General features: G+C 37.6%; 1 protein-coding gene across 1 annotated transcript in view; it reads right to left on the reverse strand.

Annotated features, from left to right (window-relative positions):
- The window catches only part of LOC137722422 (pleckstrin homology (PH) domain-containing protein), a 45,638-nt gene that overhangs the window by 15,730 nt on the left and 2,369 nt on the right, over positions 1 to 27,539 (reverse strand). The window contains exons 3-39 of the mRNA XM_068461419.2: positions 26,666 to 26,800; positions 26,529 to 26,579; positions 26,050 to 26,144; positions 25,845 to 25,962; positions 25,207 to 25,308; positions 24,911 to 25,099; positions 24,660 to 24,820; positions 24,036 to 24,206; positions 23,572 to 23,664; positions 23,128 to 23,452; positions 22,920 to 23,024; positions 22,751 to 22,846; positions 22,089 to 22,156; positions 20,576 to 20,696; positions 20,279 to 20,497; positions 19,971 to 20,174; positions 19,705 to 19,814; positions 19,196 to 19,292; positions 19,003 to 19,101; positions 18,339 to 18,503; positions 18,191 to 18,265; positions 17,569 to 17,988; positions 17,140 to 17,487; positions 16,921 to 17,052; positions 16,101 to 16,214; positions 15,833 to 16,017; positions 15,583 to 15,691; positions 15,237 to 15,380; positions 14,774 to 15,067; positions 12,799 to 13,449; positions 12,506 to 12,697; positions 3,856 to 3,959; positions 2,425 to 2,714; positions 2,233 to 2,317; positions 1,734 to 2,069; positions 1,063 to 1,422; positions 462 to 951 (exon numbers count right to left, since the gene is read on the reverse strand). Coding sequence (XP_068317520.2) covers positions 462 to 951; positions 1,063 to 1,422; positions 1,734 to 2,069; positions 2,233 to 2,317; positions 2,425 to 2,714; positions 3,856 to 3,959; positions 12,506 to 12,697; positions 12,799 to 13,449; positions 14,774 to 15,067; positions 15,237 to 15,380; positions 15,583 to 15,691; positions 15,833 to 16,017; positions 16,101 to 16,214; positions 16,921 to 17,052; positions 17,140 to 17,487; positions 17,569 to 17,988; positions 18,191 to 18,265; positions 18,339 to 18,503; positions 19,003 to 19,101; positions 19,196 to 19,292; positions 19,705 to 19,814; positions 19,971 to 20,174; positions 20,279 to 20,497; positions 20,576 to 20,696; positions 22,089 to 22,156; positions 22,751 to 22,846; positions 22,920 to 23,024; positions 23,128 to 23,452; positions 23,572 to 23,664; positions 24,036 to 24,206; positions 24,660 to 24,820; positions 24,911 to 25,099; positions 25,207 to 25,308; positions 25,845 to 25,962; positions 26,050 to 26,144; positions 26,529 to 26,579; positions 26,666 to 26,800 — 7,053 coding nt within the window. The remainder of the gene's footprint in view (positions 1 to 461; positions 952 to 1,062; positions 1,423 to 1,733; positions 2,070 to 2,232; positions 2,318 to 2,424; positions 2,715 to 3,855; positions 3,960 to 12,505; positions 12,698 to 12,798; positions 13,450 to 14,773; positions 15,068 to 15,236; positions 15,381 to 15,582; positions 15,692 to 15,832; positions 16,018 to 16,100; positions 16,215 to 16,920; positions 17,053 to 17,139; positions 17,488 to 17,568; positions 17,989 to 18,190; positions 18,266 to 18,338; positions 18,504 to 19,002; positions 19,102 to 19,195; positions 19,293 to 19,704; positions 19,815 to 19,970; positions 20,175 to 20,278; positions 20,498 to 20,575; positions 20,697 to 22,088; positions 22,157 to 22,750; positions 22,847 to 22,919; positions 23,025 to 23,127; positions 23,453 to 23,571; positions 23,665 to 24,035; positions 24,207 to 24,659; positions 24,821 to 24,910; positions 25,100 to 25,206; positions 25,309 to 25,844; positions 25,963 to 26,049; positions 26,145 to 26,528; positions 26,580 to 26,665; positions 26,801 to 27,539) is intronic.

The raw sequence follows: 27,539 nt of genomic DNA on the forward strand, positions 1-27,539 counted from the left end.
ACAACCACCAAAGACAGCATATATTTTTCTTTTCTTCAAAGAAAAAGAAGATGGAAAGCTTAATATTATGTACTTGTGTTCCATGTTCATAAATAATTAAATGCACAGTAAGAAGTTATTATAAGAAGAGACGACTCAACCGAGAAAATACCAGAATTGTCCATAAGGTTAACTTTATGAACATAACAGAATTGTACATAAGAGTAAGTTTTCTCAATTTCTTGACACAACATCGCTAGATAAGATTAGGGGACCATCCATCCCTTGAGCTTGCTTCACATTTTCTTTATTTAGAAATATGGCGTCCAGTTATCACTTATTACGGATGGATAATTGATACGTACAGAGAAAAAGTAATTATTAAAATTTAGACGAAGGTTCCCTAATCCTCCCTTTCATTATTCATTTACAAATCACTACGTTTTATACTCCATATGTGCTATTTTAGTATGAATTCTTACCAAGCCACTATAGTCATCAAAAAGTGCAGCAGAAAAAGTTCTGAATTCTGCATCAATTACAGTATCATCTGAACCACTTGGTACATTTGACTCGGCCAGCTTTAAAGCAAACCTTCTTGGAGGTTTTTTGAACCCACCACGAACTATAAAGGTCCCCAACTCATTTCCAGCTGACCAGATACTAAAAGAATCTCTTGTAAGCTTGGCATCAGATGTATCCCATACACTTTCGTCCAAAAATTGATCTCCAGTGACCATATCACTGCGTATGCATCTTAATGAGCTGAAATCAGATTGCTTTGGTGTTCCCTTGCATGCAATACAACCAAGGGAAACAAACCCTGGAGGAGCCTGAGGAAGCCAGAAAGATATACTCTCCGTTCCCCTTTGTTTCTTAACTTGCCCAACAAGCTGGAAATCAAGAGGGGCTTTGAAGATCTTGTCACCCCCTGTTTCATGAAGAACAATGCAGGTATTTGGGGGCTCGTACCTAAGTTTAGTAACCATCAAACTTATGTTACTTAAGATATAACAGAAAAAGACATGCACAAAATCATAATGTTATAAAGATAAGATATCCCTCAACACCATTATCATATACCCGTTGATTGCAACATCACCAAAATATACCATCCCCTGAGGGACAACTGGACGCCATATAGACAGTTTCTTCCTTGAGTTTGATCCCTGATTCCACCATATCAATTGGAAACTAGCAACAGCTTCGTAACGCCGCCCAGAGCTTACGGTTGCCAACCCTTCTGATTGGACGTCATGACTTTGAGCAGAAGTATCTTGGACATCAAAACGATTAGATGATTTCTCAGGTGCTTCTGAAAATCCAAATATCATGTGACGCAAATCATAGGCTGTACCCATTACACTAGACGTATTTGGAGCTGCTGGCAAAAAGGTGCCAACAGAATTATCCACACGCCAGAATGCTAAATTTGACTGATACCTGCATTTTAAAATGGAACAAAAAATCACGTTTCAATCATTTTTACCAATGTAAACAGGCCAATTTAGTTGGAGACCTAACAGAAAGTGAATTTGGACCCAAAATCTAATAACAGATTCATGACAATGCATTAAAAGTTTGAAGCCAATAAAAAATGTATTCCACTACCTCTTCGTATGGAATAGACATAAACCATCAAATATGTTCAAGTATTGCCAAATTTGGTACTTTTGAACCTCAGTGTAAACTATTGGCAACTTTAGTGTAATCTGAAATTATTAGAAGTGAGAGAGTTTGAAAGCACGACATACGGATTGTTGGTACTGATTGCAATGCAATCCCTTAAGGAAGAAGAAGAAACTAATGAAGCCAAGATACAAAAAGCAGAAGACAGTGGTGGCTGTGTTCTTCCAGGGGAAACGACACAACCCAATGCAACATATTCATTAGGTGCTTCAGGAAACCAAATGGAACAATTAGCTCCGTCAGAAAGGACATCATTTGGTATTGAATCAGAATCATTTACGCTATCAACAGACGAGCCCTCAGAAGGTAAAGGTGGCCAAATCAGCTTAAAAGATAGGGGCTTCTTGACTCTAGCAAAATTGGTATTTACAGCAAGAACTGCTTTTGTAGGCGGCTTGTCCCTGTCATAAGAAAATGGTATTATCAACATCCAAAACTATAAAAAATGAAAACAGTTGCAATTTTAGTAAACTGATATTTAAAGAGTACCATGAGCTACAACTAAGATATGACACTAAAACCATTAATATCAAAAGAAGCCGTTTTAAAACAGCATCCACTAACAATGGTGTCAGATAATCGCCAAGAACTGCAAAACCAGGAGGTGCACGAGGCCTCCAAAAAGCATATATTTGATCACTGTAGGGATCTGAAAATGTGAAGGAAGCAGGAAATACGTCATCAGCATGTAACTTTAGCAAGTCAAATCCTTCTTACAATATAGAAAAATAAACAAAATAAAACACTCTGGCCTACTTTGTATCGTTCCAATTTTGTCAAACTGCGAGCAAACCACTGTCATTTTCTTTGATGTTGTCCTTAAAAAAGCCAAGATATCCTCTTCAACTGCTATAAAAAGTCTGAGGATGCTGAATGAAAAATTCATAAATACATCTGAAACACTTAGACGTATATTGGTCTTTCCAGAAGCATTTGAATATTTTACAGAGGTGTCGAAAGGCTCCAGAATCGTGATTCCATTACTCTCCATAGTTAAACCAAGCACATTTGCATTCATCTCCATGGTATCACCCTTCATAACAAGCCTGGAGGCAGAAAGAGCATGTATATAACGTCACTTTTCCATTACATTTCTGTAATATTTTAAGCATTCAGAGCATGGAAACCGATGCAAAAGTGATATAGGCTATTAAGTGAATCTCAGGATAAATGCACGTCTCAGCAGACTCATATGCATAGAGAGAGAGAGAGAGAGAGAGAGAGAGAGAGATGTATGTATGTATGTATGTATGTATATTTCAGAAACATTAAAATATTTGTCTGAAGTTCAATCAATAAAACACAGTTTATAATCCATCAATTAAACATGAAAATTTCATAGAGCGGTATACCATTGTAAATATCTCTTGATAATTTTATTTTTCTTCCGGACAAATGCCCCTCCCAAAAAAAAAAAAAAAATAGAGAAAACAAAGAAAACAAAAAGAAAAGACAGAAGGTAAAAGGAAAAGGAAATCCTTGGGACCCATTTGAGAAACTATCCATAGTTATTCCTAACTAGAAGATGAGCACACACTTTGTGTGTGAACAATTTCATTTTCTTTTTTGTTTTTGATTAAGGAATGTGATTAGTTTTTAAAATTTTTAAAAAGAGTATGAGACAACGATGATGGGATCTCTTAATAAGGGCATATTTTTCTTAATGTTACATAATTACCATTTTGCCCTCTTTATGTAAATATTGTGCATCAAAAGGGAGGGTAAAATAGGAAAATGGGGATAGGATTGTTATTTTCTCAAAAGATACAAAATTACTATTTTGCCCTCCTTATATAAGTATTGTGTATCAAAAGTAAGGCCAAATTTGGAAAAAAAAGGGCAAAAAGTTGACAAGGAGGGTTCTCTTAATAGAACAGATAATATTTCTTGCTACAGAAAAAATGGCAAAACACATAAATAACATCAAACATTCATAAAATCTGCACACGAATTATACTAGTACGTCTAAAGTTCTAAACAACGATAAAAAAAAAAAAATTGACCTGCAGAATCCATCCAACTGTGCATGCAAAAGTTGGTTAGAGAGCACAAGTATCCATAGTTATTTCTAATAATATTTCTAGCTACAGGAAAAATGGTAAAACACTTAAATAACATCATTCATAAACTCTGCACACAATTTATACTAGTACGTCTAAACATGATAGCAATAATAAAAAAATTGACCTGCAGAATCCATCCAACTGTGCATGCAAAAGTTGGTTAGAGAGCACAAGTGATTCCCCAACATCTTCAGAAGTATTATAGAATGTCAGCTCTGGGCCAACCAACTGCAGCAAAATATTTTAGTTACAAAATAAATTTAGCAGTTCCAGAAAATGAGCCTGAAATTGGGAAAAAAACAAAGGCTTATTTTTTGCTATGCCCCCCGGAACTCGATGATAATCTCATTTTCTCCTCTGAAACGCAAAATGCGTCACTAAACCCCCTGGAACCTCATTTTCGTCCCATGTTGCTTGATTCTGTCATCTATGTCTTAAAATCTGTTAAATCCTCTTCCGTGGCTTAGCGGGCTCGAATTATTTGATGATGTGTTTACCATGTGTGAAAACAATAACAAAAAAATTTAAATGAACAAATTACAAAATATTTAAAAAATTATTTTCCTCCCATGGTCCCACCCTTTCTCTTCTTCTGTGACTAAAACCCCACCCACCATCTCTGCCCATCAGTGCAATTCCAGCACTGTACCCATCCACCCAATTTTTTTAGAAGAAACGATAGATTTTTATTAAAACAATACAGGGAATTACAACAAGTGGATAAGAAATCCACCAACTAGCAAAACTAGCTAAGACCTCTCACGTAGGACTACTTTACAATTAACTAAAGCTGAACCAAATTCATTTTACGGCTGCTAACACATCCATCACTATATAGGAAAGAGAACAATCCCTTGATGCCCAGTACCTTACTCTACCCCATAGTTCCTCTAGTCCCACTCCCTTATAATCGTAAAAAATTCTTCTATTACACTTCAACCAAATGTTCCAAAAAACTGCCAACACCAAACAGCCCCACAAAGGTTTAGCTTTCTTCTCCTTTCCTAAAGACTCGAACTGGGTGCTTAGAAGCTCGAAACAACCCTTTGGGTTACAACCCTTTGGAATAACCCAACTAGCTCTAACTTCCTTGAACAATTTCCGCCACAGCTCTACCGAGTAAGAACAATGGAGTAAAACATGATTAAAACTCTCCTCAAATTTACACAAACTGCACCACTGGGGAGAAATGCAAATAAAAGGCCTCGCTTTTGAACTTGATCACAGGTGTTGACCTTCCCAATAGCCACTAATCATGCAAGAACTTTGAATTTTGGAGGAGCTTTTGATTTTCAAATTTGAGAATAGGATGCAAAATATTGCACACTTTCATTATTGCACAAGAAAGAAAGAGCTACACGATCTGCAAGTGAACAATCCTGATCTGTCTAGTTTCCACCACCTATTATCCACTCTTGATTGAAAAAAAAACGAACATTTTCCACCTTCTCTAATAACCCAGCTGCCTCTGCTTTCTCCAGCTGATTCAATTTTTTTCTGAAATCAAAATTCCAACTCAATGATTGAACAGAACAAATCCACAAAACTTGAAATTCTTTGATCATTCTTTCTCGATAACAAGAGTAATGTAGGATATCGCTCTTTCAACGGTCCATCCTCCAGCCAGCCATCCTATAAAAACCTCACCCTCTCCCCATTGCCCACCTCAAACTTGCAACACTCTAGGAAAGGACCTGATGAAATATCTATCCATGGACTACGACTTGAACCACGCAAGAAGGGTTTGCGTCTGACCCGTTAGCCTCCTGAAGAAGTTGAGGGTCCACCATAAAACCAATTGGCAATATGGAGAGTAGCCCAACTAACTCATAAGCCCATGCAAGGTCCCTCATTCCATCAATGTGAGATTCATTCCCAACACGGCCCCATGTGCGGCGAATTTTCAAGCCTAACAAGTGGACAACACAACGGGGGGACGTGGAGCGATTGTGGCCGTTTGGCTCCACACGTGGGACAATATGCTCTGATCCCATGAAGAAGTTGAGGTTTAAGCCCATGCAAGGTCCCTCCTTCCATCAATGTGAGATTCATTCTCAACACCTCCGACCCCGTACTTGCTCCTTATCACCTTGTGCCAAAGAGAATTTGATTCCTATAGGAATCTCCACAACCGCTATGCAAGTAAAGCATTATTCCGTAAACCCCCTTCCTCCTTACTTTTGATCACTACCTCCCACTTAACTACATTGGTTTTCTTTCCTTCCTATGCCTTTTCCCAAAGAAACCCCTTCATTAGTTTTTTTCAACTGACCAATCACCCCACAAGGAATTTTGAACAAAGACATAATAATTTGGAAAACTTCCCAGAACAACTTGAATCAAAGTTAATTTACCCCCTCTGGATAAGAATGCCTTCTTTCACAAGCATCACCCGTTGAATGAAAAGTCTCCATAAACCAGAGATGTTGAGGCAACCCCTCTACTGCTATCTAGCCTCCATAACTGACTACCTTCTTAGCATTCATCAAAAGGCTTGCCCACCACTCTAGAAGATATGTTTGGCTGGCCTTTAAAAAAAGATCCCAACTGTGCAATCCCTCCAACCTCCCCAAAGTTTTGACATCTGAACATAGCCTTATTACTTTGAAACAGATAATGTTTTGTTTCCCTTCCAAGCAACTCCAGTAATGAAAATTCAATCTTCTTCCAAGGTTGATGAACCACCTGTCTCTCACATACCACCACACACAAGAGTTTGTATTCGGAACTTGGAAGCTTTGTTTCCCCCCAGATAAAATTTCAGTGAAGAAACCTTCCAAACTCCTCCACCCTACAGCATTCTAACAAAACCATTGACCTCGGTTTTGAAGAGTCCCAGGAAAGACCCATTGTTGTTGATGAAGCTTTTCATCCAAAACTAGTAGTTATGGCTTCTAAACTTTCTGAAAAAGCTTTAGTCTCTAGCCTCCACAACAATTTTCAGTTGGTCGATTAGCCACGAAATACATCCCAAATCAGCAGATAACTGGTAGCTTCTAAACATGTTTCTCTCAGTAATTCGCTCGCTTTCTATGAACGACTCCTATCTCCAGAGTTCAGAATGATAACCTTCTGTCCAATTTTGAAATCTCTTGCTAAATGTCTATATCTTGCATTCCCTGCGAAACTAATCGCTCTAGCCCTCTCCCTTCCTCCCCACTCCTTCACTGAACTCCTAGAACTAAAGTGCATGTCTCTCTCTCTATTCCTCCTTTTCCCAGTTGGCCTAGTATTTCAGACATATTTCCTAAGCACATATGAAGGCAAAGAAAACTGCCAAAATAGAGTTAATTTCTTGATGTATTCATCTCCCAATTGGAGGATTTATATAGGAATACAAGCAATGATGATCAGGTATGAAACCAGTACAAGAAGTCATAAAAACACTACTGCCTATACCTAACTTTACTGTTTACAACTACTTTATTAATTACAATGGAACTCATGTCTAATTTCCTAATTCTTAAGTCTACAATGGCTGGCTGCTATGGCTGCTTAAGTCCACAATGGCTGGCTGCTTCAGTTAACACTCCCCCTCAAGTTGGTGCATAAATATCTCGAATGCCCAACTTGCTGAGTGCAAGATGGAAAATCCTACTTGACACTGCCTTTGTTAACATATCTGCTAGCTGGTCATCACTCTTCACATAAGGCAAGTTAATGCTACCATCAACCAACCTTTCCTTAATAAAGTGCCTATCCACTTCAACATGTTTAGTACGATCATGTTGAACTGGATTATGAGCAATGCTAATGGCGGCTTTGTTATCACAATAAAGATTTGATGGCTTTGTAGAATTGAAACCCAATTCTCTCAACAACATATTGAGCCATAACAATTCTTGCACGCCGTGTGCCATACCTCTAAATTCAGCTTCAGCACTGGATCTAGCCACTACATGTTGCTTCTTACTGCGCCAAGTAACTAGATTTCCTCCAACAAATGTAAAGTATCCAGAAGTCGATCTGCGATCAGTTACTGACCCAGCCCAATCTGCATCAGTGTATCCTTCAACTTCTTGATGTCCATGATTGGAAAACATCAAGCCTTTTCCAGGAGCAGACTTCAAATACCTGAGAATGCGTTGTACAGCATCCATGTGGGCTTCACTTGGCCTATGCATAAATTGACTCACCACACTTACAGCATAGGCTATGTCAGGTCGTGTATGAGACAAATAAATCAACCTCCCAACTAATCTTTGGTATCTTTCCTTGTTAGCCGAAACTTGATCAGGATAGTCTCCTAATCTATGATTTTGCTCAATTGGTGTGTCTGCAGGTTTACAAGCTAACATCCCAGTCTCAGTTAATAAGTCTATAACATATTTCTTTTGAGAAAGAAAAATGCCATGCTTTGATCTTGCAACTTCAATACCCAAGAAATATTTCAAAGTACCCAAGTCCTTCATTTCAAATTCCTTGGCTAGATACATTTGAAGTTTTTGAATTCCCTCGACGTCATTACCTGTAACCACCATATCATCCACATAAACAATTAAGGCTGTAAGTTTACCTTTATCATGCTTAAGAAATAAGGTATGGTCAGCCTGAGTTTGCTTGAACCCATAACTTCTCATGGATTGAGTGAACCTGCCAAACCATGCCCTTGGTGATTGCTTCAATCCATACAAGGACTTTCTCAACCTGCATACTTTGCCAATATCACAAGTGGTAGTGAATCCAGGAGGAAGATCCATGTATACCTCTTCATCCAAGTCTCCATGTAGAAATGCGTTTTTCACATCAAACTGTCGTAGAGGCCACCCCAGATTTGCTGCCAATGACATAAGAACCCTAATAGTGTTGATCTTTGCTACTGGCGCAAATGTCTCTTGATAATCAATGCCATAGGTTTGAGTATAACCTTTGGCTACCAATCTGGCCTTGTACCTCTCCACTGAACCATCAGCTTTATGCTTTACTGTGAACACCCATCTACACCCAACAGATTTCTTGCCTTCAGGAAGTTTAACCAGTTCCCAAGTGGAGTTTTTTCGAAGAGCTTCCATCTCTTCAATCATAGCTTTTTTCCATTTTGGATTTTTAAGAGCATCCTGTAACTTATTAGGAATTGAGACTGATGACAATTGGTTTGCAAAAGCTATATAAGAGTCTGACAAGCGATGAGATGAAACAAAATTAGATATAGGATATTGAATACCCTTTGTGGAAGAATAACCATAACGAACAGGGGGTATCCCTCGATTTTCTCGAATAGGATAACGAGAACCAGACTCATGATGTGGTTCATTTGGATCAGCACTTAATGAAATCTCATGATTGGACTCATCAAATATAGTAGGCTGAAGAGAAGGAGAATGAGTGGTTACCTCAGGATAATTCGTATGAGTAGCAGCTGATTGGTCAGAGAGTTGGTCAATGAGGGGATCTATATGTGGGTGGTCTATCTCATCAGCCACTTTTTCTTTTTCTTTTCCTTTATCTCCCCTTTTTCTTGTCCTCTCATATACCTTCAATATTTTTCCACTCTTTGCCTCATCATTAGGCAAATTTGGACCATCACCGGCATCAGACAAGTGTTCATCCGAAAAATGCATACCACCAATGTCAAGTGGCCACTGCTCTTCCTCCTTACTCCCCATCTCCCCCTGAAGAGAAGTGACCGAATCTCCGTCTGAAAAATAAGCCTCTTGTTCCTGAAAGGTAACATCCATAGAGACAAAAAATTTCCCATTGGGAGGATAGTAACATCGATACCCTTTCTGAGTAGCAGAATAGCCAATAAACATACATTTGATGGCTCGAGGATCCAACTTATCACGATTTTGCATGTGGACATGAACATAGCAGACACAACCAAACACTTTTGGAGGAATATGAAGGAGTGAAGGAAGAGAATGATACTGGGAAAGGGTTTGGATAGGTGTTTGAAATTGGAGAACACGTGATGGCATGCGATTGATAAGAAAAACAGCTGTGTGAATGGCATCACCCCAAAAACGTTTAGGAACATGCATAGCAAAACATAAAGATCTAGCCACATCCAAGAGGTGACGATTTTTACGTTCTGCTATACCGTTCTGTTGAGGAGTATGTGGACAAGATGTTTGATGAATGATACCTTCTTGTTGAAAAAATGTTCCAAGTCCATAATTCAAATACTCTTTCCCATTGTCAGATCGAACAACTTGAATTTTAGCATTAAATTGGGTTTGAATCATTTGATGAAATATTGGAAAAACAGACATAACCTCACTCTTATTTTTTAGTAAGTATACCCAAGAAACTCGAGTGCAGTCATCAATGAAAGAGACAAAGTATTTAGCACCAGTATGAGTAGGAATATGAAATGGTCCCCAAACATCAGAATGAATAAGAGAGAAATGAACATCACTTTTATTGGAGCTTAAAGGAAATGAGACACGATGATTTTTAGAAAAGATGCAAGTTTCACAATGGAAATTAGAAACCTTGACTTTAGAAAATAAAGAAGGGAATAGATATTGCAGGTACTGAAAGGAAGGATGTCCCAATCTTTTGTGCCATAACCAAATTTTTTCAGAAGCTTCAAATTGTTTAGCTTCCACTTGACAACTGTAACTTGCCTCTCACAATCTGGTGCTTGTGATCCAACAATGCTTTTCTTTTGATTTTCCTTCTTTTGAACCCACCAATCAGGATATCCATGCAACTTAAAACAAGTGTCTCTAGTATGCTTATCCTTGTCACAATAAGTACACTTCCTTGTATCAGTAACTTTAGATCCACCTGATCGAGAATTCGAGACTCCACGGGGAAATCGAGACGGAGCAGCTACCATGGCTGATCCTTCCACTTGTGGGCCAACCAACATAATGGTTTGCCTACTTGCTTCAGCATTCACAAGAGCATAAGCAGCACGAACAGATGGCAAAGGTGTTTGAGTCAAAACTTGACTGCGAACATGATCTAAATGAGGATCAAGGCCAGCCAGAAAATCATACAATCTTTCTTCTGAAATTTCTGTCTCTCGAGCAGCAACATCATCAGCACATTTCAATTTTCCAGGACGTAAGAAATCTATTTCTTGCCATGTTTGCTGGAGTTTACCATAATATGCAGATAAAGGCTCACCATTCTGGCGAGTCGCCAGTGCTTGACGGCGAAGTTCATATAATTTTGATGCATCTTTTTCAATTGAGTAAGTTTGGGTAACAGCATCCCAAACATCTTTTGCAGTAGAGAGTCGGAGAAAAATGGCCCGCAAATCTCTAGTCATGGAGTTGAGAAGCCAAGATTGAACCATGGCATTCTCTTCCTCCCATATAGCATACGATGCATCGGCTTCTGCTGGTGCCTTCTTTTTTCCACTGACATAAGACCATTTGCCTCTGCCAGTGATGTAGATGCGGACACTTTGGGACCACGAGGAATAGTTGGACCCATCCAACTTGTCTGGGGTGATATGCAGAGACATATCATTTTGTGTAACAGCAGCTGAAACAGTGGTCTTGGAGTCACCCATTACTACTGCAACGAATTCTCTTTATTGAAACAATAGAGAGTCAGTCTCACTGAGAGAGATGCAGGAACAAAATGCAAGGAGGAAGAGGCAATGGCACGGGTTTGTTGGGTGATTCCAACGGGTATGGTTTATAGGGTATGGGGTAGTATTTAGGTAGAGATGCAGCGGAATATATATGGTTAACAAGCTCAATATGGGTAGTGATGTTGGCAGATATGGCCAAAGAGAGATCGGATTCGTATGAAAGTAGAAGGCCTGCTATTCTGCAGGTCTTATGGGGTAGATGGCAGTAGTGCCAGTAGGTTAATCAGAATAGAAACTCCTTTTGGATCAGAATGGCTCTGATACCATGCCAAAATAGAGTTAATTTCTTGATGTATTCATCTCCCAATTGGAGGATTTATATAGGAATACAAGCAATGATGATCAGGTATGAAACCAGTACAAGAAGTCATAAAAACACTACTGCCTATACCTAACTTTACTGTTTACAACTACTTTATTAATTACAATGGAACTCATGTCTAATTTCCTAATTCTTAAGTCTACAATGGCTGGCTGCTATGGCTGCTTAAGTCCACAATGGCTGGCTGCTTCAGTTAACAAAAACCTCCCTTCTTCGTGTCTGCACTACCAGGCCGCTATCCCACTCTCAAATGCCAAAATTTGAGAATGACAGTTGGCAAACTTGATGAAGATAGACGACTGTCAAGTCATCACCTTCATCCATGGAAGACGGTTTTAGTAAGAGGTGGTCATATGTGGATTAGTCAAGTCATCTTAATCCAATGAAGGCGGTTTTAGTAAGAGGTGGTCATATGTGGATCAATTGATGCCATCGTTTCGTCTATTAGGGTTTGATTGCGATGGACAAAGAGAAGCTTAGATTTTTGTTTTTTTGGGGGGGTGGGGGTGGTGGTGGTGGTTGGGAGTAGATCTAATTATTGAATTGGGAATTTAGATCACTTTGCTATGTTTGGTTATGTAAGGATATTGAAATGGATAGAGGGGGAGAGAAGTCAGGTTGGGCGGAGTAGGGGTTGTTTGCTTCTTTAATCAATTTTGTATACGTGGCAATAATGGGTTACCGCATCAGCAACCAAATGGGTCCCATTAATGCCACGTACAAGATTTTTAACAGATTTTTTGCTAGAAATGACAAACTGCATGCTTGTTGAAAATCTAGTTTCAGGGTGTTAAGTGACGCATTTCACATTTCAGGGGGGAGGGGGAAAGTGACACTAACATTAAGTTCCACAGAGCATAGCAAAATATAAGCCAAAAAGAAATAAAATGAAGCAAACACCTGCAACTCAATAACAATCTCTGTCGACCTGTCGGCCACAATACTTTGAGGTGGCACATTATTGACACCTTCTGTTGAGGAATTCATATTAGAATCTTCATTCCCTCCCACTAAGGAGACCTGATCTTCCTTCAAAGCTGAATAGCTACTGTTGGATCCCATAGAAACGCATGAATCTAGGTACAGCCCATTCTACACCCACAAAAGTCACATTAGTAATTCAAATATCATAAAAAAATTTTAGGTACTAGCATGTGGATAAACAAGAAAAGATGATATCGTAATGGGAGAACCTTGATGACAACATTTCTGAATTGCAACCTCTTCCCATCTCCTATATATATTATTGGCTCTGTACTAGACCTGGAGAGATTAAAACCCTGCCTATCTTTCAAATATAGTGTACCACCATTGCCATCATAAACAAAATGATCATGCCTTCCATCATCAGCTATTAAAGGTCTTAGAGGAGAAAGAGAGAATTCAGAAGAGGGTTGCTTGTAAGTTGACTGATCCAAAATCACTGCATCCATTCCATGGACGGAGTTCTTTACTTCTTCACTTGACAGAGTATTGCTGATTGTAGGTACAAAAAACTCAAAGACACCCAGCAGAAAGTCAAGTGCAACAAGCAGTTGCGGCCTTTGGATGCATAAAGAAACAACTGTTGACAGCTGAGAAAATTTTGCATCAAGAATGAGCATCGAAGGAACTATTGTCAAATCATTCAGTTCCGTATCATGTGCTCTGGAGATTTGTTGAGCACCATCATGAGTCACAAAATCTAGGGGACTTGAACCAACACATTCAGGCTTTCCTACTGCCAACCTAAACTCTGGTTCAGTACCCTCACGATCATCAAGCACAGCAAACCCCTTTAGTGTTGCTGATAGGAAGCCTTCCCCTAGTGTATTTGATTTGTACAGTAACCATGCACCACTGATCTGTACGAGGAAAGGAGGTGGTGGCATTATAAACCGAGAAGATATATATGTACATATAACATCTATTCTTTTCTTAAAATGGGGATATCCACCATGGTTACACACACATTGTACTATGATGACATAACTCCCTTGATTCCAATGACCATACACGTTAGAGAACCTCATACCAGTTTCGACAAGAAAGCAATATATCTAAATGGTAGACGGTACTTTGAATAAACTTGAAGAATCCAATACGGTCCTATTAAGTTCCAGTCTGCAAATTTAATATATCCTACAGTTACTATTATGAATTATGAAAAAATCAACAGTTCAACCATGTCCACAGTTGATTATTACCTGTGTATTAACATCACCAAATGCTTTTTAAATAAAACAGTATTACTTTATTGAGAACTCTATATAGGAAGAGATAGCGGTGGCTGGCTACTAGCTTTACTTTTTCCATTAACCCTGCTAATGCTAGTAGTTAGCTTTAGGAGCCATTTTCAAGCTGTAGAATAGTGAAATAGCATTGCTTTAGTAGTTGTGTACAACGAAGCAGGCAAGGAAGAGAAACTAAGGGTTTACAGGTTGATTACCTTGACCGTTTTACATATCCACTCCCTTCACATTAGTGGAGTTTTTTTCTTCTTTTTTTTTTTTTTTTTTTTTTGTGAAATTAGTGGATAGTTAATTAATTTTGAAATTAGTGGATAGTTAATTAACTGACTTTGGTTGAACATTGTGGTGGTTTGAAACGAATATTGGGTATCACATCTATATGTGACACCATTTCTATAGGGGAGTGACTTACATCCACCATTTTTATCTCGCTATGCACCCCTATTTATTTTTGGCCTTCGATTGAAGAAATCATAGAAGAATCTAAGGACATACGTACAGGTGCGCAGAAATCATTCCCCATTTTAACTGCATGGAAGAATATTAGGTATAATGGTTGGTTAAGATTGTTGATGAATGAAGACCCTGTTGGTCATATTAAAATAAGGGAGACTAAGCTGGATTTTAATTTTCATCTTTCTTAATGAAGAAATCCTGTTTGCCAAAATAAAGTGTAAACCACTTAAACAAGGAATGTCCAAATACTGTATACTGGACCAGAAAATTTGAACAGAAAAGACATTTATATAAATGCAAGGCTTCGAAAATGAATTTCAATAAAGATGGATGTATTGATCAATCAATGATATTAAGGGGACTTGCAGGGGCCAGCTCAATATGTTAAAACCGAATATATATAAATACCTCCAATTTTCAAGAGACCGAATATAGATGCAAATATTGTAATCAGTTAAAAAAATCCAAATTAAGAAACTACCTGTACAGTGGCTAGAGATGCATCTCTGGCTACTCCAGTATGCAAGCACAATTCAACCAAATCAATAACAACAGAGACTTTCATCATAACCCAAGCTCCCTCATTTGCATTTCGAGATTCGACACCAACAGGGTCCTGAGGAGTGACGTGCTCTTCAACATCAACTGATGATGATATCATAGACTCATGGTTCAGAGGAGGTATAATATGTGGAGTTTCAGAAATGTTAGACTGTGCACAATCAGTGATAATCTGATATTCCCTGTTTGACAAAGCTGCTTTCAATTTCTCCATCTGAAAAGCATGAATTATAAACCTTTAGAATGTGACCTCTCTTATAATGCGTTTTTCAGAAACACACCCTATACTTACACCAGCAACTTTAACAAATAATGTACAAGGGTGCACGGAATAGAAAAAAACTTGGATTCACACACTGGTTGATGAATAAGTGATGCATTACCTTGATTACGACCTCAACACTTGGTATTTGATGCAGCAAATCTCGAAGTGACCTTCGAATCACAACAGAAACTCCCTTCACATCTTGAATTATACTTTCACCCAACTCTGCTTTAGTGCCAACATTTAGATTGATGTCCTCAACCTACATCCCCCCATCGATGAAGATTAATTAACATGAAGAGAGTAATAAAAAATTACGATGCCAAGCACTCCAGGGTTTTAAAAATCCATTTCAATTGGAACCTCCATATCCTTTTCCAGCCACTACTCCTCAAAACAAATAAATAAAAATTGAGGATAGAGTTTAGAAGGTAAAAGAAAAAACATCAAATGTACTCAATCACCTGAACTGTTAACACTTCCATATGAACAGCATTAATTTCACTTCTATTTCCACCAAACCATTTAAAGGTGTTCCGGACAGTAATATGAACAATGTCAAGCTTCAAGTAGCTGAAATAGAAAAATTCAGAGAATTAAAGAACGTACATCAGAAATATCAAATAAAGATATGAATTATATTGGTGCACCAAAGGAGCCTAAATTCAAAATCTAAAACTAAAATACAGAGTCTAAATTCCAAAGTAAGCATACTCAGGACTGTCGGTTTTCCGAGGCATCAAAATAATAGGCTTCCTAAGAGATACATCCAACTTCAGTGCAGGTGATCCCTCAAAATCACTAGTTGTAAACAATTTCTCTGAATTTGTGACTTGATCTTTTAGCTTGACAACACCTTTTGAATTGTTGGGAACAAGACCCATGAAGTAACTAGCCACCTACAAATGATTTTACAGACATAAGAGAAGTGGAAACGAACTAGAGTGCATAACATACAAAAGAGAAGTTAAATGTAAATTACCTCCTGTATAAACCTATTCAAATAAACAATGCGTACTTCTGAAAGCTGCCCATAAAGGCTAAACTCATAACCTTCATAATCTTCCTCGTCAACACTGAATGAAGTAAGCACCAACTGCATCATAATGAAAATAGGTGTAAAAATATCGATGATAGCCAATAAAAACAATTGAAATAGGAGAATAACAAAACAGCATAAGAAAAGAACATCTGGCAGAGCCGCGAACACAAGTATATATTACTGTCAAAATAATGCAGAAACCCTATAATTCTTTATATATTTACTTAATGTTAACTATATTGCTATTCAAATTTCTCTATCAATGCTTACAAAACAGCAGCGCGCAACAAGAAGTCAGAATATTGTTAACAATCTGATCTTCCCAGTATCAAAATTCCCTTTTTCCCATCTCCCTCAATAAAATCTCACATCAAAATTATTTATTTCTTCCCCAATCATCCCCTTGTCGTCATTGTATTTCCAGTCACTCAATTCCAACAATTTGATCATATTCATTTTCCTCCTCACATTTACCATCTTATCAACTTTTTGGTATTCAAATCGCCCAATTTTTCCCAAGCCAGTTCATCATTTCCCTCCACAAGATTTCCTTGAAACAAGCTATTCATATTTTGATCTTAACTTGCCCTCTCCCATCGACCAACAATTCCTCCCAATTTAAAATTCATCAAGGAACACTTTTTAAATTTTATTTGGTCCATTGATCTATTCAATAACCATCCAACAAAATACACAAGATTACGAAGAAATAAATCTTAAATTTAGAAACCTCCAGAGGGATAAAGAGAGAATGGAATACCTCAACAAATGAACTGCCTCCTGGATTTCTCATGTCACATGCCCAGAAATACATATGGCTGCTAGGAAGACTCTCATCACTTATTCTAAGATTTCCAAGGGCTGCCTTAATACTAAAAGAGGATGGAAATACCTGAAATACAAGGAAGTTTAGTAAGCACGAATCAGGTAAGTTCAATAAAAATGGAAACTCTTCCAAAGATGGGAACTTGAAAAAAACCTTAATATCGGTAACCAAATTATCTTGTGACAAAACAGCAAGCTTGCTTTCATCTTCATTCATTAATATAATTTGAGCACGAGCCATATTTAATGTTAAATTAAAAACGACCCTGGACTTTCCCTTTCCCAGCAATCCTTTAATAGATGGCTCACTGATGGTCACTGGTCGTGGATCATCAACTGCATCATCTCTGGAGATGTCATGTTTCACAATAGCTGCTGAAGAACTGTCACTGAAAGATTCACAGCTTTCATCCTCAATGGTAATAGCATTAACAAATTCCATGATGGCAAGAATTGTTGGTCGACGACAGAAAAATGATAGGGTAGCCAGGGTGACCGAGACCTAAACATCAATTTAAAGAATAATTATTCAAACCACAATGCAAGGGATTGATGTCCAAATTTAATGCAGAATAACACTCACCTGCATGTCTATGTTATGGTACAGAGGAGAATTTTGGTCATAGATAACTATTTGAGCTTTCACAAAACTATCCAACTCATCATCGAGTTCAATGTCCTTCTCAGTTGCTTGAAGGCCATTGCCAGGGAGTAAACCAGCAATACGGGTAAAACGAGGGGATTTCAACAATAAAGTTTCGGGGTCAACCAAATTTTCTGGTGCCTCATAGAATTCATCTCCTTCATCCAGGATTACATCACTGCCATCCAAATTTTGATTCCCAGTGGCACCAGGGGTTAAATTTGTTTCTGCATTGCCGATAAATGATCTTGCCAGATAGCAAGGCTGAGGCATTCTGTGACCAGAAACTAAATCTTCAATCTCCAAAGATTTCAAAACAGTTCCGATGAACATGTCACTTGCTCTAACCGATAGCTCAACCTGTATCCAAAAATACAACTCTCTGGAGTTGGCAAAACCAATTGAAAACAGTACAACGACAACAACCAAGCCTTATCCCACTAAGTGGGGTCAGCTGGACGAATCCTAGAATGCCACTGCACTCGGTTTTGCGCCGATTGAAAAACAGCAAAATAAAACATTAAAATAAAAACCGATTTGTCTAAATCAATTGATTTATTACCTGGCCACCTATTGCTCGAAATTCAAATAAACGCCTTTCTTCAGTTAGGAGCACTTTCATAAAATTCTGGTCATGCTAGAGAAAGTAGCTCTTAGTTAGATCTGTCCCTTACAAGGAAACTTTTGTCAAGTATATAGTTGAGGCTTACCTGACAACTATAACTGAAGCAGACCTTGAGTTCATCAAGAACACCAGTAATAAATGCTCTCTCCATTTTTGATATATCAACCAGATCCTCACTGGAATTAAGCTCGATTACTGAATCCTCAGACTCCGATGAAGTTTCAGTTAGACCAGTCACAGGAGCAGAACCCTGCATATAAGATTACTTAAAGACATTGTTTATGCTTTTCCTTACAGTTGAAAGTGCTGCAATTTGTGGGAGTACTCCCTAAGAAATACCAAACAAGTTTCATAAAGTAACACTTATAAGAGAGATTGCCTAGCAGGAAAGTAATGACCAGAAAATGCTATATTCGAGGACAGAAACAACCTCCATAATTATGTCAGTACCAGTAATTCTGTGAATATGTTATTCGGTAAAGAAAATCAGGAAAATAGGAACACAAATCAAACTAGATAAAGAGAGGAGGACGAAAGCACTGCAACAAACGTCAAAACACCTATCTGTGACCGCAGAATCCAGGTCTTTGTGAACGACAATCCCAACAACCTAAACGACATTGGGCTGAGACCTACAAGAGAATTCTGATTCTAGCAGTATGGACCTTATATTGTGCAAGTTAAAGGTTTATGGCGGATGGTAAAAATCATAAAATACAAATTTCAATCAGCAACCACACAAGAATTACCGATGAACGATAGACAGCCCCCTGCAACCGGCTCTGCCAAGTTTTCTTCAAATCATCAGAGTCACATTGCAATATTAGTGCATTTGCATCCTCCACCACCTATATAAAAACATCAAATAAGTATAGTCAACAAAACAATTTTATAGGGGGCAACCGAACTAATTTTCTTAAACTATAAAGATGGAGCTACAACTTTGGCATTTGCTCGTGCAGCATCACAGACAGCCAATACAAGATCAGCACCACCAACAGACTCTGGAGGAACCTGATATATGTGTTTTCCACTTAACCTGCAATAAGCATATGGTTCCAAGAATCAGTTACAGTAAGAACAAATTCTACCAAACAACATTTCATTTAACATAAACTATTACATTAAATAAGGCATTGCTTATGAATTATGATGTACAGACATGAAATACTGAAAACTATTTCATAATTTACTAGTGCAACAATCTAAATAGCAGTAAATTTATGTGTCTAGAAAGTTAGAAACAAATAGAGGTAGTGGCAAAACAGGACAAAGACCAGTAACAAGTCTAAGATAATTTGGAAAACTAAGGTGCATTAAAAATACCCCTAATAAAAGGAAAAGGATTAACAGCATCTCTATACGCAAATATGTCTATTTTTGTTTTTCCTAACATACCTTACTTTTAGATAGATAGACAGATAATATCAAGGAAAAGTTGGCATCAGAACCTGATATACTGTTTGTACGATTTCGAGCTAGGGCTCTCAAGTACATAAAGGAAAGGCCCAACTAAGCATAGGTAGCGCCGCTGCCACACTGCTTCCCTATTTCCAAGACCCTTCACATTAAAATAAATAAATGAGTGTAGATATTCAAACATAGCACTATAGAATAGACATGAAACTTTTTAGAAAGTGTTCGTTTGTTTCGGGGATGAGTGGGAAAAAAGAAGGGATAGATTGATTGATTGAAAGACAGCACGAGAGAGAAAAACCTTCCGTGTCAGAAGACACAACCACCCCTCAAAGTCAGCCTCATTCCAAGGGTAAAGAAGATCTGAGTCCTCACTATCCTCCTTCTCAAACATCTTGACAATTTGCATCAATCGATGATACCTAGCTGGAGAGAAGTGAAACCCTAATGATGGCAGCCGTACAGCGACTCTTGTTGACACATAGGATGGGCGCTCTAATCTAATCTGGATAAAGTGACAAAATAAAAATAAAAACATCAGAAACAATCTTTTCACATTCAACAGAAAAACATGCTTCCATTTTAAGCTAAAAAGGTCCCAGCGTATACCTGTTGAAGCTTTACATTGACCCCGCACTTATCAAACAAAGGCAACAAACTAACACCATTTGTAACACCATTCGAGTTGGCAGAACTAGAAGACTTCTTTGAAGGAGATTGGCTCCAACAGTAGTCACCATCAACCAGAAAAGCAGATACGTCGCTTAAAACTAAATTAAACTGCAGATACAAATCTAGCTCCTCTTGTGATCCATCTTCACAGCTATCCTGCATGCATTTTAAGCTTGATGTAAATTTTTAGAAGAAACAAACTTTCCCAAGTCAAGCATGAGCTTTGTTGTTAACCTTGGTACCAATAACCAACTTCCCCAAGTCAAGCATGAGCTTTGTTGGATGTGTGTTGTCAGGACAAAAATCAGTAGGAATTGTAATCTTGGGGGCTGCAATATCCAAGTCCAACAAAAACCTAACAGAAGATAATAAATGATAAAGAATATAAAACATACATTAATAAAATAAACATAAAGAAGCTAAAGCATCACGTACTTTTATTAAGAAAATTATTAGAAATCACAAATAGATGGGAAGTCCATCAAAATAATCATCAAGCAAGAAATTCAAAAAGCCCTGAAACGCATATGAGGTTCTCTAAAAGTCCTAAAATACATTAACCAGAAGCCAAATGAGTGTACAAATCTAATTCTACTCCATAGTGATCCCACTTACAACACCTTTGCATAAAAATAAAAGAAGAAACTATATTGATTTCCAAGCATACAGTCCAATCCATGTAGGTCAATAGCACACACTATCAAAGAAGAATTGCCTTTTGTTGGCTCCAATGCCCAAATCATTTTCCACTAGAAAGCTATAGCAACTATGAGGCCAACCCCACAGCAGTCTAAAACCTATCCCACGTGACACGAGTATATATATACATACACACACACGGGTTAGGATCAAGGGACACCCATTTTTTGGCACACATTTGTAGGACCCACTCCTAACATTTTTTCTAGTATCCAATGAAGAAAGTTGAGGTTCCACCATAAAACCAATTGGCAATATGGGGAGTAGCCCAACTTACTTATAAGCCCAAGCAAAGTCCCTTCTCCCATAAATGTAGGATTCATTCTCAACATGCCCCCCCCTCATGTGTGGTGAATTTTTGAGCCTAACATGTGGACAACACAACGGGGTGACATGGAGCATGTGTGGCCGTTTAGCTTCACACATGGGACAACCTGCTCTAATACTATGAAGAAAGTTGAGGTTCCACCATAAACCAATTGGCAATATGGGGAATAGCCCAACTTACTTATAAGCCCATGCAAGGTCCCTTCTCCCATCCATGTAGGATTCATTCTCAACATCCAAACCGTCTATATTTTAATTCATCATTCATAGATCATCCTTCATAAAAAATTAGACAAATCCAAAACCATTAAGACATTCGTTTGTAGTGAAGAAAATGAACGATTACAGTTTTGCAAAGAAACACTAAAATGACTATCATTATATCCAACGGTCATACATTTCGTGATTTTTGGTAGACGTGACCTTTGAGGGAAGACCTAAAAGATAGGCAGTTCAGACTGTCGAAAGACATTACAACGTGGGCTTTACAAAATGGGTGTCAAAATGTGTCTCCTGGTCCTAACCCTATATTTATATATATATATATATGTCCACCTAAGAAGGGCCCCTACTATACTGTATATCTGGGTATATATAATCAGCACTTCCAGAGCCCTTTACAATTGCACAACTATCCCACACTTGAAATGATCAATACAAAATTTAACAGGAAGAACTCAAGTTACTCCATAAAAAGAAACGAAGAACCTAATTAAAAAACCTGGAATGGTCCTTCAATGCTCTATTCACTTGTTGCTGAGCTGTGCGCTTGACTCCATTGATTGTCATCTGGTACAAAATGAACAAGACAGTTTGTATGTCATTAATCCCAAACTTGACCACCATGCTTGGGAGAACAGAATAACAGGCAGCCACAGGTCAATGAAGCCATGGTAAACAATAAAATCACTGTTTCACTAAATTCTTGCTAGAACATTCCACCTTGAGCATGTTCCACCAAAAAATAAAAACAAAGCATGCAAATTCTGTACTTCATTTAGCATCCTCACAATATTATGTACATTTTCTTTATCTTTGCATTATGACACCAAGGGAAAGTCAGAAGTGACATGGCATAAAAACATGCTAAAGAATTTGTCCAATGCATGCATGTTTCCCTTGAATATTTAATATTATTTCCCTAATTTCTTCCACGTATGTCCTCTAAAAGTCTCCCGGTATTTAACCCCATGAATTACATGCCAATCTAATAATTCAGATTTAATACTTTTGGAAGTTCAAACAACAATCTTCAAATAGAAGGAACACACATAGACACACAATGACTGGAACATTTTAACATGTCCAACAGCAGAAAGCAAGGATACTAGTTTAAACAACTATTTAAGCATATTTCAAAAATTAGCACAAGCTAGATAGAACCTGCACTGCAGCTGCAGTTTCCAATGCTATTGTCTGACTGACAGCTGTATTACTTCGAAAGAATTTGATAATTTGACCAATTACGTCCTTTAGATACTGCCAAATAGATCAAATCGGTAAAAAATCACAACTTAGAGGAAGAAATAATTCAGGCGTAGCAGAAATCTACCGTCACGTAACAAGGAGAAGCTTTAGCAACCAAGCTCCAGTCCACATTTTTGTTTAAAGGCCTATAACAGAATGTGCCAACTAAAGAATCATAGGCACTCGCACTCTGCAGGGAAGTAGATGATATGTGGTTTTACTAATCATGTAGGGAACTAAGCCACAAATGTTGATGGGAAAATGACAAAGAACACATCAGGATAAAGGCCTACCTCCGCAAGGAGACCACTCGGCGTGGATAACTTGTATGATCCTAATTTCATGTCAAAAACTTTTGTCTCTGGATAAAGCTTTATAAAGCAATCCAAGCCTTCACATGATAATTCAGCAAGACACTCCAGGGACTCATCAATAAGCTTAGTAGCATTATGTTTCATGCAAATGCTCAAGGATGTCTGAAGGGCATCCACCTTGCCATTACTTAAAACTGAGAGACTATCATCACTTTCCTTATACCCAATGATGCTATTTAACTGCTTCCAGTCTTCCTCACTGAAACTAAATGGCTCACTCTCATCTATCTCGGACTGACTCCCCCTGGAACAGTAGATAGAATGAATGCAATGAAAGACTAATATCAAGCTACGGTATATGCAAACAAGTAGGGTCTCGAACAAGGAACAACCTAGTTTCAAATTTTAAGGTAAAATTATTACCATCCCAACGACCACCAAGATTTCTTTGCTTTCTGTTTCCTCAAGTCAAGATCTGACTCTAATGACTGCTCTAAAAACTTATGAGCCAACATCCTGCACGAATGATACCACAATACCATCAAAGTCCATCTGACATAAAACCATTTCAAGTAACATACAGAATCATAACTAAGCAAATAAACTTAAAGCCACCAAAGCAGTTAAAAATGTTGTATAGAAACAAGACAGTTTCAACAAGTACCAATAATTATCAGAAGAGTATCACTAAGCATACCGCATTTTAATACCACTTGACAAGTGATTTAAACAATCAATATCCAAGAAGATGATTCCACTAAATGACACGGCACATACACTTCACTTGCCACATGATGTGCTACTAGAATATGGTACAAACACGTGCTGTGTGTAGCAGTATTACCATCAGAAACTAATAAATAATACATTTACGCAGAAAAGAATACCTCCACTGGAGTATGAGTTCAATATCAAGCCCACGATCTAGCTCCTCGATATCTTGGTTGTCGTCAACTACTACCCGACTAGGATCAGATCTAAGAAGTGAAGCATATAGAGAGATATATCTTTTACGCAAGCTTGCATACTTCAGAACATGGTCCCAGGACAATCTCCCACTGCCACAAAGATATTACTTTAAGCAAATATAAAAATATAATTCTAACTTTTGTTTCAGAGCATACAAATGAAGTTCACTGTCAGTTTCATTACATGAACAAAAATTGCACAAATTAGAATGCATTGAAAAATATAAATGGGCAGTGTTATTGGCACTCCAAAAATCTCAGTGTGCACTCCTCCTAAGTGTATTTTGTTCCTAAGTATAGAAGTTTGGAGTGCACAATGAGATTTTTGGAGTGCCAATAACAATACCCAAAAAGAAAAACTAAATTAGCTGGTTAGATAGGAAGCCCTTTTCTTTATTCTTTCAAATGAGTATTCCAAAATTGTGGGAGAAAATGTCGGCTTTTTAGCCTATGGCCAAGAAATCCATCAGAAACACAAGTTACACAAACAATTCATATGGGAGGATAATTAAAAAAAAGAATTAAAAGAACAGGAGCTGATACCTTGCCTTCTTCATTTGGTCAGCAACAACTCTATAAGCATACTTCCACCAAGATCTAGGGTCAGATTTTACAGAGACGTGTGGACGATAATGAGCATATTTCAATCGCTGATTAAATGCAGCAAAATTATCTGCTAACTTTAGCGCATCCCTGTATCCATCCTGAAATAAATAATACTCAACAGCTTTTAAGCGAATCAAATTACCTCCCAGCACCAAATCTGAAATGATTGAAGTAAGATGGACATTAACCTTTGGCAAACAGAGAGTCACATCATCCAAATTAACTGCTGCTTTGTGTAAAGGCTGGCCGCTATCAGCAAATTCATTTGGACGTAGTTTTGAGTACTTGGCATTTCCAGACACAGGTTCCAGTATATAAGTGTGCCTTTTGGCTAATCTATCCGCTGGTTTACCATATTCAGTACCAAATCTAAAAACCTGAAGTGCCAAAATTAATATAATAAAAGTGTATGCACATGTACATGCAGGTTCGTCTGCTCTATTTAATATTTATTAGTATTAAAAGGGATTCCTTGAGCATATACCTGGACCCACTCTGATGGAAGCAAATCCTCCCATGGTTTGTTAACATGCCATGGAGCAATATCAGAATCCAAATAAAGTGCAAGCTGATCAAGTTGAACAGACTGCAAACAATGCCAGATCATAGTGTGAACAAACATGGTAGGGACCAACATATTGATGAAGCCAAGTGATTCACAAGTATAAGAAATTTTTTCTAAAATAGACGGTTTTAATCAGTCATTGAAACGATCCCAGGAATGTAAGAAATCAATATAAAAAAACCAAACAAAACATGAAAATACAGCAACATTGCATAACATTTGTGGAAGTTTGGATGGAGTGGCATAAGAGAATATTACATAACTTCGGCATCATACGGGCTGCTATGGCTTCAGAGTTGGGACTATTCTGTTTCTGTTATTTTGTTTATTTTCTTGTTACATTGTATCTTCTTTGTTTGTTTTATTGTCTACAGATTTTTTAGCTTAGAACAGGAGGTCAGTGGAAACCCCTTTCTATGTAATGCCTTCTCTCATTTTCCATTGACGAAAGTCCTTTTTTCTTACAAAAGTATATGTACTTATAACATTTTAAACGTGGAAGAGTAACTGAATATTGTGTGGCAATTATAATGTCATATGACATGATAATAAGAAACCTTCTGTATACGGTCTAGAGAACCCCCAGTGACAAATGTTTCCATTCCGTTGTTATCAACGGTCACAGCGGAAAGACTTTCCAAGGTTATGCCTGCTGAAAACGGATGGCCCGGATTGCTACAGCATAAAAGACATAAAGCATAAGCCCAAGACATAGGAATTAAAAATACCAGAACACTCAAAGAGGCTTTTTGTTTCTTTTACCTTTCAAAATCCTCATATCTGATGTGAATATTTGATATTGAAAGTTTCAAATTTCCAATTATTGTACTGATCAGGGATCCCAACCATGATGTATTCTTCAAAGAAAAACAATTTATAAATAGTAGAACTATAAAACATAAAGAACATAGAAATTCCAAATACATGGAAGATAAAGTTAATTCAATATTGAGCATAATCATAATCAAGTAAATATTGAATTTCAAACAAACGTGTAGGAGCAAGGACAACTAAGATAAAGGTAAAGCCATATTCTGAAATGGAAGAAAAAAATGGATGTATACAGCGTACATTATACATACGCAGAGGTAAAGCCATATTCTCAAGTGCAAGATAAATTGGATATGTGTACGCTGTACAGTGTACATTATACATACGTAAGTACACATGCAAACCTACTAATATAAGATTTTAATAATGGAAAAATTCAGTCATGGCACTTGGATTATGGTCAATCCTACCATTTCTGACTTTAGTTGCTGCGCCCTCTCTAACAGCTTCATTTCCATTTCCTATTTACAAGGGAAAAGTACAAAATGGTCACTCAGCTATTGGCAAAGAACACTATACATTCCACAAACTGATTACTATGTCTCACCCGAATTCGGTTTTTCTTAGCTTCCTGTACAGCGTCCTCAGTGGATCCTTCAACTTGAGTTTCAGGTTCAGCTAATAGAAAGATGCGGTCCAGAGAAACTAAAACTGGATCCTGGCCAAGCCTGCTCCATGGAACCTTGGTTCAAGAAAATAAAATAACCTCATTGGAGAAAGGCACTTAATTACAAATATCATAAGTGAAAAATATTCCACACAAACAAAATATTGCCAGTAACTTCGAAAATGAAAAAAGCTTGTAATAAGGAAGTAAATAGGAGGTGAAAATTGCAATCATCCAACAATATGTTCATCCCAAAGTTATAATACATCATCCATTAACATAACATCTTTTGTCACTTTTGAAATTATGCACCAATCCCTTCACCATTTTCACCAAAGAGAACAGAAGAAAACACAAATTGAAGAAAAAATATTAATGATAGATAGCTATCTATAGAATACTATCTGTAAATTATTACAGTGGAGGATTTTCAAAAACAATTAGTTAAAAATAATATCACTGCAAGTAAAATCAATTAAACAGGAAAACAAAAAGCAATTCAAGCCTGCAATGAATGGAAGAAAAAGAGCACGAAAAAATTACACACACATATATATTCGCACCAAATATATACTGCAGAAAATATTGAATTCCACTGACATCACATCTTCCAAACCAAAAGACTGCGAATTGCCAATTGATGACATTCCCGCACGACTAATAATAACTACTACAATTCAAGTCATTCGGTACCCTTACAGCTCCAAAGAAACTCTTTTCCTGTACCTCATTTAACTAGGAAACCTTATGTGAACAATCTTTTGAATTATATACTGCATCGAGCATCTTGACATCTCTGCTTACATTTCCAAAT

The sequence above is a fragment of the Pyrus communis genome, chromosome 4, assembly GCF_041283825.1.
Source record: "Pyrus communis isolate YQ-2024b chromosome 4, ASM4128382v1, whole genome shotgun sequence".
NCBI lineage: Eukaryota > Viridiplantae > Streptophyta > Magnoliopsida > Rosales > Rosaceae > Pyrus > Pyrus communis.